At 45.2% G+C, this 17,084-nt stretch overlaps 2 protein-coding genes across 3 annotated transcripts in view; one reads left to right on the forward strand and one right to left on the reverse strand.

Moving 5' to 3' along the window:
• The window catches only part of Naa15-16 (N-alpha-acetyltransferase 15/16), a 40,922-nt gene that overhangs the window by 20,373 nt on the left and 3,465 nt on the right, over positions 1 to 17,084 (reverse strand). The window lies entirely within an intron of this gene.
• Positions 3,187 to 16,613, forward strand: LOC143902883 (uncharacterized). Of its 2 annotated transcripts, none has more exons than XM_077416091.1 (2): positions 3,187 to 3,453; positions 13,110 to 16,613. In XM_077416091.1, the coding sequence occupies exons 1-2, from the start codon at positions 3,448 to 3,450 to the stop codon at positions 16,392 to 16,394; spliced, it is 3,291 nt and encodes a 1,096-aa protein (XP_077272217.1). In that variant the 5' UTR covers positions 3,187 to 3,447; the 3' UTR covers positions 16,395 to 16,613. The 2 variants fall into 2 exon arrangements, with proteins under 2 accessions (XP_077272217.1, XP_077272218.1); XM_077416092.1 differs by lacking the exon at positions 3,187 to 3,453 and adding an exon at positions 10,495 to 11,616.

The raw sequence follows: 17,084 nt of genomic DNA on the forward strand, positions 1-17,084 counted from the left end.
TCGCGAGAAAAAAAAACATGCGTACGTGAACGTGAACGGCACTTTAAAAATATCTTCTCGTCATAGATCTCATCGGATGTACGACCGGTAATGCGTCACACGAAACGTCACGGCAGTATTCGCACTCGAATAATAGCGTCACAGTCCGAGAATATAATGACGACGAGACATTGCGGTGAATCGTAATTGATTACGTGGAGAGGTGCGATCTCGTGCGTTCTCCAAATTTGGCCGTGTGAAAGGATTAATCATATTTGGATTCAGCATCAACAGCAAATAGATTATCGACGGTCGTGCGAGGTAAATCAATTTGACTCGGTTTACTGAATATGGAAAATACGGCATTATCTCGAGAAGCATATAGACACAATCTCTTTTCTCCTTCATTACATGCATATATATATCAATTATTATATATAGTAATGTACGTATGTCGAAAGTATACGATGCCTCAGTCATGAAACTTTTACAGTAATATGAAATCAGTCTTGCAGACCGATCGGACCGAAACTTTCGCGATCGACGAGTGACCCGTACTTTCATGCGCATCCGTATCTCGCACGCGTGACTAGCATGATGCGAGTATTGCGATCCTTTATATGTAAACGAACTCGTATTTTTACCATACAATGTTCCGATTCCGTTATTAAATATCCAGCAGGATTCCTTTTACAGCAATTGCGGAAACTTTTAGACACGCGAGTGACAAGTAATTATCTCCCGCGCGTCGTCATGAGAAGTTAAATAAATTTTCTGAATAAACGCAAATACAAAAATAAAATCGCTCCTGCAAAAACAGAAAAAATTTTTATGTAGTTTATCGAGTTGATAAAATATCCTAATGTTTCGGCACGGTTAAATATTAAAAGATAAAATTAAGTTGGAATAACATTTTGACAATTAAATTAAATAACATTTTTAACTACCAAGTGTGTCAATATTTATTATTTTAACCTTAAACAGTATTATTTTAACTTTATTGGTTTAGTTAAATTAACGAAATATTAAATAAGAGCAGTGGCGACCTATAAGAATGATTAAAAATAACTCAAAGAGTATAATTTGAAAACTACGAATTTAACACTGTGTGAATAGCTATTTTATTTCCAATATACCTACTCCGTCACTATTATTAGCGGTCGACTGTTATCCAAATTAGAATAATGCGTGTCAGTATGAAAATGTTATGTGTGACTAATTTGATATCGTTATTGAACTTATCTATCCATCGCGGCAATTGATATGTGATCGGTGTAACTCAGCACATTCATGCAAGGTGATTACATATAAGCGACACCATTACTCACGGATTCGTCCTATCTGTTTTCTGCGCTCATTAATAGCTTCGGGACAAGGTGTAGACGCGATACTCGTATTGAATATTGAAGTAAATTAGACACGGATAAAATAATATGTGCAGCTATGAATTCAAAGCGGCGCTGATATATCTGAATTACTTTCTATTAATGGACCGTGACTTCTCGGTGAAAGCCGAGAAAGTTCTAATTTCAATTTTTCCCTTATCATACACAACCGTCTAACAGATAATCATTACGTAAAATATATACATAATATATGTAAATGAGAAAATATGGCGTATATAATGGCGTTAAATGATGACGTAATACGAATGATATTTTGTTTGCTGTCCTACACAAGCAATATTTGTCACTGTCTCCATAAGCGATATCTCACATTTATTGTTCGAGATTAAGGAATTTATTAAGAACGAAGATCCAAAAAGAGGTCGAAATGAAATTCTTGGCGTCTCGAGGCCCGGCGACTCAAGTTTTTTTTTCCACGCAGACAGTGTCATCCGGTAAGACGTAGGTTTTCCCGTTTCCATTTCCGTCTCGGACCAGGCGCGACTGTATCGCTCGCGTAGACGTATAAGTAAAGATCGTTATATCTACGTCTGCATCATCGTCAAAATAACATAAAGCGCTTAGAGCTGCTTAAAAGCGGAGACCTTCATTTTTACAAGCGCATTGCGCGCAAGCAATAAATTGCCTTACGGGTATACAAGTTTATAGCTATAGGATGATTCGTTCAAAAATAAATATTCAGATGCATCTCAGAAAGGATCTTATCCTGAGTAATGTCTACATGTTTATTGTTTGACTTTATTTTTGCCTCTCTTATCTCTTTCCTATACCTACATACAATTATGTACATATAATTATGCTCGACCTACACAAACACTACTACAAATATTAGAGGACAAAATAAGAGGATCTGTAAATATTTGATGTGAACATAATCATATCAAGTTTTTAACCGACTTCAAAAAAAGGAGGTTCTATATTCGGCCTTATGTATGTCCACGATTTTCTCTAAACTACTAGACGGATTTAAATGCGGTTTTCACTGTCCTATAGAGCAATTCTCCAGGAAGGTTTCAGTACATTATATTAATTTAATGAAAAGCACTAAAAAAAATTTTTTTTAAATAAAACCAACTTATAAAAAACTTTAAAAAATATAAAATAATACTTTTAAGAATCCCTTTCAGTTTTTTTTAAATCGGAGCAAAATGAATAATACTTTTAAGAATCCCTTTCAATTTTTGAAGTCGGCGCCAAATTAATTTATTTGAAGTCGGTTCTATTAAAAAAAAAATTATTGGTAACAATAGGGCAACGATGTATGTTGTCCATCAACGCGTGATCTCGGATCATCGGAATGCGACGCACCATGTCGCAATGAAATTAATCATCTCTAATCGGTTGCTTCGCAGCACGAAATGCAATTCGGAGGATCTCCGATGCGTAGGCGACGGAAGGTATATACCTTTCCTGCAGTCATGCCCGTTGATTCGGGTAGGTATAGGTGAGACTTTAAGAGAAAGAGAGAAAAGCCAGGGGGGACCGCGAAAAAGGAAAAAGGGTGTGCGAGGTGTGCGAACGGGACAGGACGATGCCTTTCCCAGACAGTCGTAGGAGCGACCGGCGACATTGCACACGCGGCATTTCCTTCCTCCGGCGTGGCACGCGGGCGCAACGTGGTGGTAAAACACCGTGAGGTGAGGTGCACGAGGTGCCCCGAATGCCCGAATATCGTACGCGGTGTGTCGAGTCGCGCATCGTCGCAAAAGTCGCGTCGCGTCGCGTCGCGTCGCATATCGCGGGACCACAGAGTGGGACGGGACGACACTGGCGCAGGGCCAGTAGAGGATCCACCGATATATAAAGATCACCGGTCACGCGGCGCAAGAGGCTACTCGTGCATCGTCGTCCAAGTGCAGTGGTTGCATCTCGCGACGTGTGTTCACGGGAGGAGGGATGCGCTGAAGCGAGAGAGTCCCCCGTATTTGAGATCTCTTTCGTGCGTTTCACAGATGAACTCGTCGGAGTGCGATACATGCGCCTGAAGCGGCCGGTCTGTTTTGGAGGTGCATCGAGGAAGATCGATATCGCCGAGGACGCCGATATACGGCATATTATATAAATGATCGTGAGTGCATCTGCATATTTCGTTGCGCGACGAGAATGTTTAGTTTAAAACTTAGCGTACCACGTGCGGCAGGATAGCCCGTTATCGTAATAATTACCTGGTCTTACGTAGCTACGTGTGATAGATGAAAAATTACCGTGCCCAGTGATCTTGGTGATTTATTTCCTCAAATAAAATAATTTTATTTCAACTAATTGATGTTTTGCAGTTATGAAAATAAAACTGTAATATATTTTAGTATATTAGAAAAATAGAATCTTTCGTAAAGTTTTAAGCAAAGCATCTATAGAAACGCATTTACCTGTAAAAATCAGAACAAAAATAGAGCAATTAGGTATGTACAACTGCAACACAATAACTGTTGTAGCTAATGAGAATCTAGTAAATCTCATATAAATCGAAATCTTCTAGATCACAGATATTGGCTCCGATTTACGCGCATAGTTGACCTGTGTATCTCAACACATCCCATTCATTTTCATACGCGTATATCCGTGCTATTTATCTGACCGACGTTAAGGTTTAAGAGATCTTCCAAGAAACACTAATTATAACGCGTACGGTCATCATGCGTCAGGATGTCGGTCATTATTACATATCCATTGCTACTTGTGTGTGGGTATAATAATAGCAGGGAAGGACAATTAGTTCTAAAGTTCGTGTTGGCAGCGTTACTTCCACCAAATATTTCAAACAATACGTAACGAGAAACCCGTATAATTAATATATAACAAATATAAATAGAATACATATTCTTCCAAATTTATATATATTATGCAGAATTAGAGGAAGATATGAAGTTACCCACTACGAGAGCCACTTTCGAAAATTGTGCTTCCTGCGAAGGCTCGCCGGTAGTCACACTTTCTGTATACTCGTTAAGTCGGAATTATATTGTTAAATGAGCCTGAAATAAAAGCACGCAGTGGAAGGTGTTGTTAATAGTTCCCGCGGTATACTCGCGCATTTCGCTCGGGGTTCTCGGAATATCCGGTCAATCGCGCGTATGCGAAAGTTAGAACTTCCGGCGGCACGTCGTCGCGGTGACGGCTCGATGCGTTTATAACGTGCTTAATTATCATCATCTCGTTTTGTCAATTATATACACGATCAAGCGACTTGTCGGCCGATTGGCGGCCGATTACTTTCACTTGGATATAATTTTGTCCTCGAAAAACATTCAGAAGGCAAATCGAACCAAATGAAATTCGGAGCACGTCGGTAATTTATATTCTTTTTCTTCTTCGGCTAAAAAATACAGGCAGCACGACGAAATCGTGTTTTTAGGAAATTCACTGACCGAAGATCAAATAGGTATACTAGTCCGCACTCTCAATGTACTGACGTTACGCGTATCTGGCGCACGACGGAGCTGCTCCCTCGAGACAGGAAAAGGGAAAGAGATAATAAATCGGTACAAATGGCCATTGGCTATCATGACGTGATCGTTTTATGATCCACTGTTATAAGAACGGTCAGAATATCATCGTGCGTATTCACGAATACGCAAAACCGCACAGCGGAGCAAAAAACGAAAATAATCGCGGTGCGGAGAATGAAAAATTTAAAACAATTATTTTTTTTTGTCAATACAGGGCAAACAGTTGGAGATCGATTGTGCGCCGTACTTATACACGGCGGTTGTACGGTATTCCTAGCGCCACTAAACCGCGACCGCTTATCAAGTTATGCAAGTCGTGCATGAAGTCGCCCGGACAAAATAAAATAGGTAGTTGTACACAGAGAAAGTCGCGCGTCGTGTGTTTAGCGAGATCCAGTAATAGTATCTTTCCGATTCTTCACTTAAAATGCGGTATTGAGGCATGACACGGGTGTACGTAAGTGTATCGTATTACGTCCGCGGCAAGTAACCCAGCATTTGTTACGGAATAATATGAAAGTCACCGATTAGAGCGTAGCCAGAGAAAGGAGAGGGTTGTATCGGTATTCGCGCTTTGCTACATTTTTTTTTTTTTTTTTTACGATAGCGTCGCAATCTCGATATCGTATCAGTATTACGCGCAAAGTAATTTACCTCGCGTACATCGCCCGCTAACTTTCAGAGGCGAGATGATTGAAGCGCATTTGTATATAAAGTATCTCACGCAAATGTATCTCCCTCTCGCGGGTGCATTTCGATTACGGACCTTCGCGACGGACGGACGACAACACGGCGAGCAGGGTCATCAATGGAACCTTGAGCGCGACCTTGCTTGCACGCTGGCGTCGTCGCTGGCCAGGTTCCCCTCTCGCCGGGACTGATCGTCCTTAATTAGTTAGGTATGCAATACGGCGGCGTCTAAACTTGTGCAGCGGACGCGAGGGATTGACGTAAGCGTGGGAATGTGCCACGTACAAAGTGGAATGCGGATAAAAATGAGAAGAATCGCTCTGGGCGATTTGCGGGACTAGGCCGTGCTCGTCTTGGGATGCCCGGACTGTGATTCATTCGCACGTTAGGATAAACCTGTTCGATTTGAAATCCGGCGGTCGTGCGCGCGATTAGAGTCGGCAACACGGATTCATTAACATCAGAGAAACAATCGGCTGGAATCCAACGGGTGACAACGGCGCGGAATTCCGACGACTATACGTCTCATATATCGCACGTCTGTTTTGCAAACGTGATAGATACCGCGATCTCACGCGTCCTTCGCGCGTTAATCAAAGCGTGTAAAAACTTGCGATCGCAAATACGCGACACTAAGAGCGATCGGCCGAATGTTGAACTTTTTATCACCGGAGAGATATGCCCGAAATATAATTCTGAGTAAATTAAGACGGGAGCCTCGCGATATGACAATATTTTTTCAAAGTGAATTCACTTGAGAGAGTTTAAAAACTTATCTGTGATTTTTTTTTTAATAATTATCTCGCCGTCCGTATACGTGGGTTTACGGCGTCCAAGCCAAAATGATATCTGCTCGTAACCGTAAAACTTGCAAGCCTGCCAGAAAACATTAAATAAACGATGTTTATCAAAATGACTATAAAATCGTCAATGTAGACAGATGTGAATATTTTCGGACTTTGTAAAAAATACTTTAAAGTAAGGAAAAATAGCGTCAAATATGTAGCAGACCCAGCACCGTATATATTCCGAGGGAGAAAAAACCGCATACAGACGGAGGATTATAAATTCTCGATATTTCGTTCGCGTGCGAAAGCTGCGAGATGATTCTCAGAGCGACGACTTTCGAAAGAGCGCGGTTAATAACTTTGCATCCCAAAGTACACTCGAGAGTGTCGAAAGATTTACGGTTCTCTTATCTATCGCGAAGGTGAACGGTCGAACGAGTGCGAGCTGAAAACGCGCCGCTAATCCGCTGATGAGATTAGCGGAGATGTATTTATTGTACAAATTATTGCGCCACGAAGGTCTGCGGCCGTTCTCCGAGCTTTATACCACGCGGTTTGACCTGTTTCTTCGGATTTTTCGCTGGTCGAGTTTGGTCGCCCGTTGCCTCAAGGCCGCCCGCGCCGCCACGGCGCTATACGCGAAAGGACTTTTTGCAGGATATTATGATTAAAAATTGGGAACACACGTGACAGATTTCTGATAATCTTGAGAACCGATCAAGTAACTTTCTCTGAGAAGGACAAAGATAGAAAACAAGAATTTTTACACAAATTTGTCTAATTTATACTATTAATACTATATTTATGCTACGCGCAATTCCTTGTAGTGTGAAGCTTTTTATAAAATTTATGTGATTTATACGATTCGATATTACATCAAATATAATCTAAAAAAAAGGAAAAAAGGAAAAAAAGAAAAAAAAGGATTTATTGCGATAATTTGATATGCAACAAAAAGCTTCAGTCTGCTCGTTTTCGTCGCTGAAGTTACTTATACATTCCATCACTCGTACATACAATAGGTATCGAGATTGCTAAAAATAAAATCATTCCGTCAATAGGATCCACATTTAAATTTCCGTTCTTCTAGTAACGGCAAAGTACACGACACATGTCGTTTCGTTTGCACTTTCTGTAGATACACGGAAACGGGATTTATTTGCGAGACGCCTCAGAAAAGTACCGTTTCACCGTGTCGAAAAAATTTCGCTCGCGTGCACGCTCCGTTAGGATTGTATCGGTACGTGAACCGCGCGAGTCTCCCTCATCTCAAGAGCGAGTTTACCGCGAGATGCGATTGATGCCGTAACTCGACGTGAGAGAGGTGCCCCGGGATGAACGAGACGAGCTGATTATGCAAGCGCGCGCGCGCGCGCGCGGGCTTGCCTCGGCGGAGCAAGCCGGTCAATGCCAAGGTGTTCCACTTCGAGTGCTACTCTTCCCTGTCGTTCCGACGGCGCCAATCTCGTCGCCGACTTCTTCTGAACTCACGGAGTCGGGGGATTCACCTCGGACGTGGTGCGCGCGATGAACCGTCGTGTGACACGACGAATGCGATATAGCGACTACGTGATGCAGCGAATTCACAGTAATCGCACGTGCATGTTTCCTCTGCGATGGGTGAACCCCCGCGTGCGAGTAGACAGCAGATTAAGTTAGCAATACGACGGCATACAAATACATTTTGTATACGGAAGAATGCTAGACGTATAAATAAGCTTACGGATATTTTACTTAAAAAAAGAATTTAATTATTTCTATATTATTAAAAATTGCGAGTAGCGTATTGGTAGTTTGCTGAAGGCAATTAATTGCATCTCACGCACATTCATGCTACGTGCGCTCCAGCGTGTGATTTTCTCAATAAGAGAAAAATAACGATAGAGACGTCGAATATACGAATGTTCGATTTGCCCTAGAGATATAAGAAAGCACGCATATATGCAATCTATATGCAGCAGAAAGCGATGTTTCCGACGTGCTAATTTAATTCACGAGTACCCCGTAGCCCGGAGCGATGCATTAATATATGGCATCAAGTGCAGCGTGCCAATGGAGTGTCTAGGTAGCGTGGATATCCAGACTTATCTTTGCATCTGAAAGCGATAGAGATAATTCCCTGCGCATGGCACCGGGACACCTCACGCATTCACGTTTTAGCTTTCTCCGGGGTTTTATCGCTCTTACGCAAACATACAGATCCGTAAGAAATGTAACAAATTATATGTTCGAGAATATAATGTACTGTGCAACGCGGTAGAACTCGGAGCTCAACACCAAAGATAGAGTGGTTATAAATTGTTAATAAAGGGTTATCAAATAAAGAAGCGCTCGAGCAAAAGGTGCGTCGCGCAGGATGCTGTTTAGAGTCGATTATCGATTTCCTGTGTGAGCGAAGGTGTGCCCGCGACCACTTTCGAGAGTGAGTACCCCAAAGTTTCTATGCGCGGTTGTAAAATCGTTACGACGCGCCGAAAGTCCAAGCGGGCAGCGCGCGTTGAGGAATTAATGCTGCTCAGCGAGCACAACGCGAAACAAAAAGGAAAGTAGTTGAAAGCGTAAATTCAATTGGATAACGGTAGATCCGCGACTCTTACGTGGTGCCCGCGCGTCCGCGTGCAAGTGGCTTTGTTATATTCGCCCGGTAAGATGAGCGAATTGAGAATCGACAAAAATCGACAGATTTTCCGACCAATTGCCGATAACGACGTAAATAGATATACTCTCTATAGCCAAAAACGGTACCGTAGCTGCTAATCGCGACACACGATCGACCTAACAAAACGAATGATATCAATCTGATGAATCAACTGTGAGGCTGTTTTGCAAAGATCTCTCGTTCCGCCAGACCGGCCTTTCACTCTCGCGGAACTAGTGCGGTGGCTCAATGGCGTTTTATCTTTACCGTGGGACGCCTTTGATGGCCTAGACCCAAGGTCAACTTCCGTTATATTCTGGGATATCGGGTGTGATATCGAGAAACTGCATTCGAACCGATTTGATTTGCATACGTCGACATTGCGACTAAATATTTGTTATTTTCACATTAAAGCTTTTTAATGGGAATAATCAATATTCCGTTGATGTGAAAGCAGATACGCGAAATCATATTAACGCAGTGAATACGCTAATTGTCGGACAAATATAAAGATACGGTAAATTTCATAGGTCAAGAAAGATGTTTCTAGCAAACCCGGAAAAAAATTACTCTTCCCTTCGAGTTTCCAAGCAAAGCTCTCGTGTGAGAGTCATAATTATTACGCCACGTCTATCTCGAAACTAGTTTCCGACTTTTTTTCCAATTTGGCGAGTGAGATCGAAGCGATCTGCTGCTGGTCGTAACGGCAAAGTCTGGTTCCGAACGTTTACTAGAGCAAGCCTCGTTGGCGGACGAGGCAACGTAACGGCACCTGCCAGCGGGAATCGCGGCTATCTTGCATCACGCCACGAAAAATCCTTCGACTTTCGTCTTGCGGAACCGACCACCTCCATTTTGGCGACGTACGACCGGCCTATTTTGCAATATATATATGCATATCTCAGTTATTACGCGCATTGTGTGGGAACTGTGCAAAATGCGCGGGGCGAAGGAACGAGGCGATTATTCGAGTTCTCCGACACGACTCGAGCGGCCAACAAAGCTCGAACTTAATAGCTATCGAATCCGGGCGTCTCAAAAGCCAACGAACCGATTCAAGATCGCAATTTCGGCGAATGACCCGAGAACTGCTTATTCAAGGAAACTTTAAGACGGTGTTGCGCAGACAACAAAAGTGGAGACGGCAAAGCGGAAGGTACTATCGGCGTGATTTATGAGTATCGGGCGCGGATAATCCGAGCAAATGCGCGGCGATTCTTTCGCCGCTCGTCACGTGAGTATCTCGCCGCCCTGAAAAGTAAGCAAAATCGAGCGGTACCGATTGCCGACAGAAGTGAAAGGAAAGGCCACGACATCACGCGCTTATTGTACTCTTTCCGAAGTTACGTGTCCTCGCGCGAGGACAGTCGCGCATAAAACACCCTCCGGGTAATCAGCGACGCTGAAATAATGCCAGACACACGAAGGAGCGATCTAATTACGATCGTTAATCGTACGAACCGGCGGCCGCGCGACTTCCTCCTTTCCACCGACGGCGCGGCGAAGCCGCCGTGTGTCCGTATCGCTACCGCTTGGAAACGGCTCCACCTTCCCCGACGAACGACGTCCTTGGGGGGCCCGGTACACCGGGAGAGGGTGATGAAAATCCGCCAGTCACGTGTACCATGCCGGTTCGAGCGGTCGTACCGCGGTTCCGTCGAGGCCCGACGCGTTTCACCAATCGCAATCTCCACCGATCGAAATATCGAAGATACGCGGCCACTTATCGGCCCGTAAACTCAACGAGCAACAACGTATACTTCGGGAAACGTTAATTGGAGGATACACACTTGAACGTGGGAAAATCACCTTACGTAACTTATCTTGTGCGATGCAACGCCGGAATCACGCGTAGCTCGAGTGCAATCGAGAACCGGTCCCGTTAATAAGACGCAAATCTCGAGACGCAATTTTATTCTAGAGCGAAACATCGTTCGTGGTGTTGTGAGCAGTGTCGGTTAAATGTCGGAAAACGAGTATGCTAAATCGTAGAGTAAGCCCGTCGGTGAGTGCACAATGGAGGTATCCGCGGCCAATCTGACTTATCGAAGCGCGACGGAGGAAGATGATTCTTTGACGCAAAGATGATTTCAGAAAGGAAATTCATGTCGCAACTTACACGCGTACAATTCTGGGATCGCTCGTTTGACGCTCTAATTAATTGAAGATATTTGAAAACCAGAGTAATTCAAATTGTTCAATGAGAATGAACGATAATTCTTACGAGATAGTTGGCGATTATAAGACTCGTTGGCAAATCTCCGGAGTATTTTAATACCGTATTACAATATGTACGTGCAATACTCTTGATGAATCACGCAGTGATATATCTTCTACGAGTGTTAAGGACACATTGATGATTTCGTGGCCACGTGCGTCAGTGATCGAGTGCTACGTGTTTCATTGATTATTCTTGTACGCGTATAAACGTTGGTGCTCCGTCACGTAGCACGCGTAGATTAAGTAGTTACTTGCGCGGAGAAATCGAGCGCACTCACGTAAGGCGTTTTACGTCTCTATCGTCGGACTTGGCCGGACCACCTTGCAGGTACCCCGAGGAAGCGCATTATCGCATGTGACGGTTCAATTACAGCAATTCAGCGACATACCAGAAATCCCAGCGTGTCGTAAACGTTTGTCGCGCCGTTCCGGATGTACGGAGAAAGGTACATCTTGATACCGCATTCATTAAACGCAATTTAAAATTCGCAAAAAATCGATCGCGGACATGTACAATCCACTTCTAATATTTTAAAAAGCTATGGGAATATCGCGAAGGTTGAAATAAAGACAGATTGATTATCGAGATTGATGTTTAAACTCGCAGTATCGATACACACACAATTACGGAATTTATAATTTAATTATAATTTTTTAAATTGCATGACATGATATTTTAACTGAAATCACATATTGCTTGCATAATGTTATTTATATAACGACTTTCTATTTATAGCGATTGTGAAGCGAGCAATTAAGATATCGTAATAAGCGTAGGATTCATGGATCGCGGATAAACGAATCGAGGGAAGCTAGTTTTCAGAAAAAAAAAGTCTAAAGAGATAGGCAAAGTGCGACGTCCGCGGGCCTGTCGGAAACGCATTATCGTGTTGCTCGCGCTGGCGTTACTTCCGCAAACTTACACGAGCCGCGCGCGTTGCAGCAACTCGTGTCCGACGTTAATGCATATCGGCGTGTGCCTACAGGAAAACCTACGCTGCCCCGCACCGGTTCGTTACTCAGTCGCGAGTCATTACGAGTCGGCCGGTACTCCAGTGACCCGTGAATGTTTGTCGAACGTTCACCGGTCTGTTCGCCGGGGAAAGGCGTGGCAGCCCCCTCAATATCGCATTCTCGTATCACCGCAATCCCGAGTGGTGGATTTAACGAATTCTCCGATTGTATATACGAACATAGGTCTCGAGAGATCAACCGCCGATACGTAGAAGATCAGCGCAATTCGCGAAAATTGTTCTCGTCTCACGATACTCTCACTTTGAAATCTTAACAAAGTCATCCCGGGAGATCGCGTTATTTGATATTTTCATTTTTACGTTTTCTTTTGTGATATTCGTCTAGTATTCTCTCAAGTCGCGACTGTTCGTAAAACTGTTGAAAATATTTCAGAGGTTTACAGCGGCACAGTTCGTAAAATAGTAATAGGAGCAAGAACCATTAGTAGCGTATCTTTGTTACCGCAAGACTAAATTGCAGGGCAGCGCGGTGGCCTGGCTAGGATGCGAATAAACATACGCTTTGTTCGTGACTTAGTACTTAATTGGCACCGTTGCACAATTAGATCCTTGACATACGGTGGAAAACCGCGTGGCTACGTCTATGAATGTAATTCCGGTCATTGTGAATAATAAACTGTTTTATTTGCTGCGCAACGCGTCTTTTATACTGACCTAAAACGCAGAAATCAGTTCATGTAAAAAAATTAAACGTACGATTTAATTAACATATCTAGTCCCCGCAGAAAAGTGCATATCGAAGTATGGGCGAGTTTACACTTTTCCATTTACTGGCTCTCACGCGCGAGCGAGATAAAAACAACTATTCTCTATGATCGCGGGATAAAAATACCATTTTCTGATCGTTCTATAACTGAAAATATATAGGTCAAGAGATGAATAACACGAGCATCTTCTATTTTCAGATGACGCATCTCGCATTATCTCTGCGGAGGCTGTCACTAGCTCTAACACTGATAGCGACATGCGCGACTATAACGGAATCGTCAATGATCAGGGAAAGGAGGTACATCGGTATCGAAGAATCTAGTCATCGATCGGGCAAGGAACAATCGTCCGACAATCGGGGCACGAGATTGCCGAGCAGCAGCACGACGGCCAACAAGATCACCGCGGAACCCGGAAGAAAAGTGTCCCACCATCTGATCGGGGGTCACCTGAGAGTATTCGATACGAAGCACCATGACGACGGCGAGTCGCTATGGGACGACGGAATACTCATGTCGGCGGCCGGCAACGGCAAGGAGGGGAAAAGTAATCGCGGTAGCGGCGACAGTGGTAGCAGCGACGACGAGGACGGGAAAAAAACACTCTCCCAGCAGGTCAAGGAGGGCAAGTACGGCCTCATACAGAACGAGATTTACGGCAATCGTCCGAAACGGCCCGGCATTATCAGCTACCTCGGCAATCCCGAAGTACCGAAGGACACGATCGACAACCTGGGCGGCCTCGACGAGGACGAAATCTGGCTGGCCGAGAACCACGTGCTGGTGCTGAGGGGCGGGAAATTTCCTGAGCATGAACAAGACGGCCAGCGGCCGAACAGTGAGCAGCCGAAATGGCCGCCCATCGATAATTACAAGGCGCCCAAACGGCAGGTCAAGATACCAGCGCGGCCGAAGGTACCGCCGCCCTTTCCGGTACAACTGACGGAGGGGGGACCGGTACAGATCATCGGTCCGAACGGCACCGCGGAGGAGATTGGCAACGACACCCTCGACTACAACACGAATCCTTTCTACGCGAAGGGGTTACCGGGGGACAATCCGTTCTTCACTATCTCTCCGAACGGCACGATATTCGCTCCAGATCTCGGTCCCGCGGGAAACTTCTCCGTCGAGGAAAAATCGTCCAGGGGTAACAATGATCAGAAGGGAATAAAACCGGAATTCCCTCAGCCGCCTGGGTCACTTCCGCCTTTCTATCACGCCATACCGCCCGGCGCGATCTTTGTACCACCGCCGGGAAATCAGTCGGATTACGACGAGGAGGACCAGTCCATCTACTATCCGCCACCGTACAGTTTCCATTATCCGCAAGATAATACGACGGCTGTGCCGCCGGGCCCCCTGGTGCCCGGCATCATCCTGCCCCCGCCGCCGGACTTCTTCTCTGCTTTGGACGATAAGAAAACCACCACGAAGAAGTACATGAAGCGACCGACGACCACATCATCACCGGGGACACGACCGACGTATCTGCCACCGAGAAAACTCACGACTAAACAGAACAAGGCCTCGTCCGTTCCGCCGAGTTTGGTAACCAAGACGAGTACCACATCATCGACCTCCACGAAAATATCCTTCGGTCGTACGACTGCGAAAAACGCGACGAACACCTTTAAACTTAAGCAGAAGACCATACCTGGCGCGGAAGTCACGACGCCTGGGAAACCGCACACTCTCGAGAATACCGAGATATACACCATCAGCCCCGTAATCGGGAATCAGGTGTCCGAGGCGACAACCCAGCAGAAGGACTGGTCCACTCTGGTGACGAGCAAAACGGTCCCGGTTCTCGCGTACTATCCGTCGACCACGCAGTCGTCGCTGGAACGACCGGTGGAAGTCACGCCGGTCTCCATAAAGAGCATCATCACCACTAGTCAGCCCGGTCGATCTCCCAATCATGCGTCCTATTACTTCTACGAGGAGTCGACCGACGAGAATTCGGACGTCACGGCTAAACCGTCGCCCGTTTACTACGAGAGTACGACGAAGTCGCCGTATTATGACGTCGAGACGTCGCGACCCCGACAGACTGAGCAGAAGAAGCACTATTACTCCGTCGAGACGATCCCGCCGGTCGAGACCTCGAAGGACTATAAAGTGAAGCTCATCGATAGCATCGTCAAGAATTCTCAGACGTTCCAATACACCGACGACTCGGAGACTACATCCACGAAATTCGACGCCAGCTCGTCTCGGGATCAGGGCCAGCGTATGTTAGCCGACGAACCCGTTTACTATCAACCTGTTCCCGCGCGTCCGCTGCAGACGTACTACACGACTCCGAAGCCTCAAACGTATTATCGACAGACGACGAAGCCTAAGCCGATCTATCAGTACAGCTTCCAGGTAGCGGATTACTCGAAACTCGGTAGCAATCAGAGATCGCCGTATCACGGAGAGCAACAGCAGCAGCAGCAGCAGCAGCAGCAGCAGCAGCAGCAGCAGCAGCAGCAGCAGCAGCAACAGGACGCGTCAATATACAGCGAGTATCAGGACGTCAAGATCGGCAATCAGCAATACGACTACGAAGACATCGATTCCCCGTCGCTGCATCAGTCGCCGCGGAAACAAGTATCGTATAAGACGCAACATCCGGCTTATTCCACGAGCACCGCTTATCCGATCGTACATACGACACCTAATCCGCAATACGCGTATTTCACGCAGCAGGACGAGAAGCTGTTGGACGACGTTACGAAAGAGTACTTCACGATCTTCGGCAAGAAACTACCGGACGCGGGAATATCGAGCACGACTCCGATCTACGGGAAATCGAGCAGCGTCACGGAGAAGCCTGATCACAGCGTGAACACTTACGTGTCGAATGTTTACAAGACCGGTCGACCGGTGACTTACAAAACGCCCAACGTCAAAGTGCGCTACGGGGATCAGTCGCCGCGACCCTATTCTCTCCAGGACGACACTCTCGTCAACTACCAGCGACCCTTGCCACCGATCAATCCGGACAGCGAGTTCATCGAGATCATCGAGCCTAAGCATCGGCCGAAGCAGTCGTCGCCGTTACCGAACTACGAGCTGCAGACGGGTAACTATCGATTGCGAAATCAGGGAGTTCAACAGCAGGGGCCGACCCCTCGTTACAGGTTGCGAGGCACGATACAACCGGCCAACAGACACACCAACAATTTCGTACCTTTCTCCGAATCCCGAGAGGAGCTGGAGAGCGTTCGGCAACCCGTGTCGCTGTTGGACGACATAGAGGTCAACTACAGGAATCCCCGTCCCCCCGTAAATCCCGACGCCGAATTCATCGATCCCGTCGCGGTGCAGGACAATCATTCGGACAACCCAAACGCGTACTTCGCGTACCGACTGCCCGGCGACGTCGGCCACTTTTACTTCCTGACGCCGCAGGCGATCACGCAACGGCAGGACCAGAACGAGGGATACGTTTATCCGAAGCCCAGAGGACCGAGATTACGGAGACGACCAGGGTAACATCTGAACGCGCGTATTCAACGGCAATCGCGCACAATGCCATAATCTCGCGGATATCCAGCGCGCGAAGTGATCGCGTGTCGCCCGCGTGCGTGTCAGCCGCACACACACACACACACACATACACACACGCATACGCGTATTATTAATATATTTATTGTATTTGTAAATACGAATTGCCTAAGTTAGATAATTATAGCTATGTTGTTTTACGATAAACGCTTAAATTATTATGCAACCTGACTCCCTCCCACCTTAGAATAATAGACATGTGATCGTATTCGTGTTTGCGATCTGTAATATGCGCCTCGTCATCACATATTTGCGTATTATCTGTGATTAATCGAATTAGCCGTGTACATATACATAATTACTATTGTCTATTTAATGTACGCGCTTTGGCAGATAAAGGTGTTCTATTGCGAATCTTTTTCACAAGTTTTTCTCTATGCGCGGAATGTGAAGTTGAATAAAACGAAAAAAAATATGTTAAAAAAATATAAAATAACAATTGACACAAATCTCTATCTGCTACAATCTGAATTTTATAAGATCTTTTATACGGATTAGAGTAGTAATTTTCTTTAAATCTGTTAACTATTTATATGCCTATTTTTTTCCGTCAAATATCCATTGCCATATTGCTTATAATTTTTCATACGAAATATTTTTCAAATAATATTATATAAT

The sequence above is a fragment of the Temnothorax americanus genome, unplaced genomic scaffold (genome assembly GCF_048541705.1).
Source record: "Temnothorax americanus isolate GAGA-0224 unplaced genomic scaffold, ASM4854170v1 Scaffold41, whole genome shotgun sequence".
Lineage (NCBI taxonomy): Eukaryota > Metazoa > Arthropoda > Insecta > Hymenoptera > Formicidae > Temnothorax > Temnothorax americanus.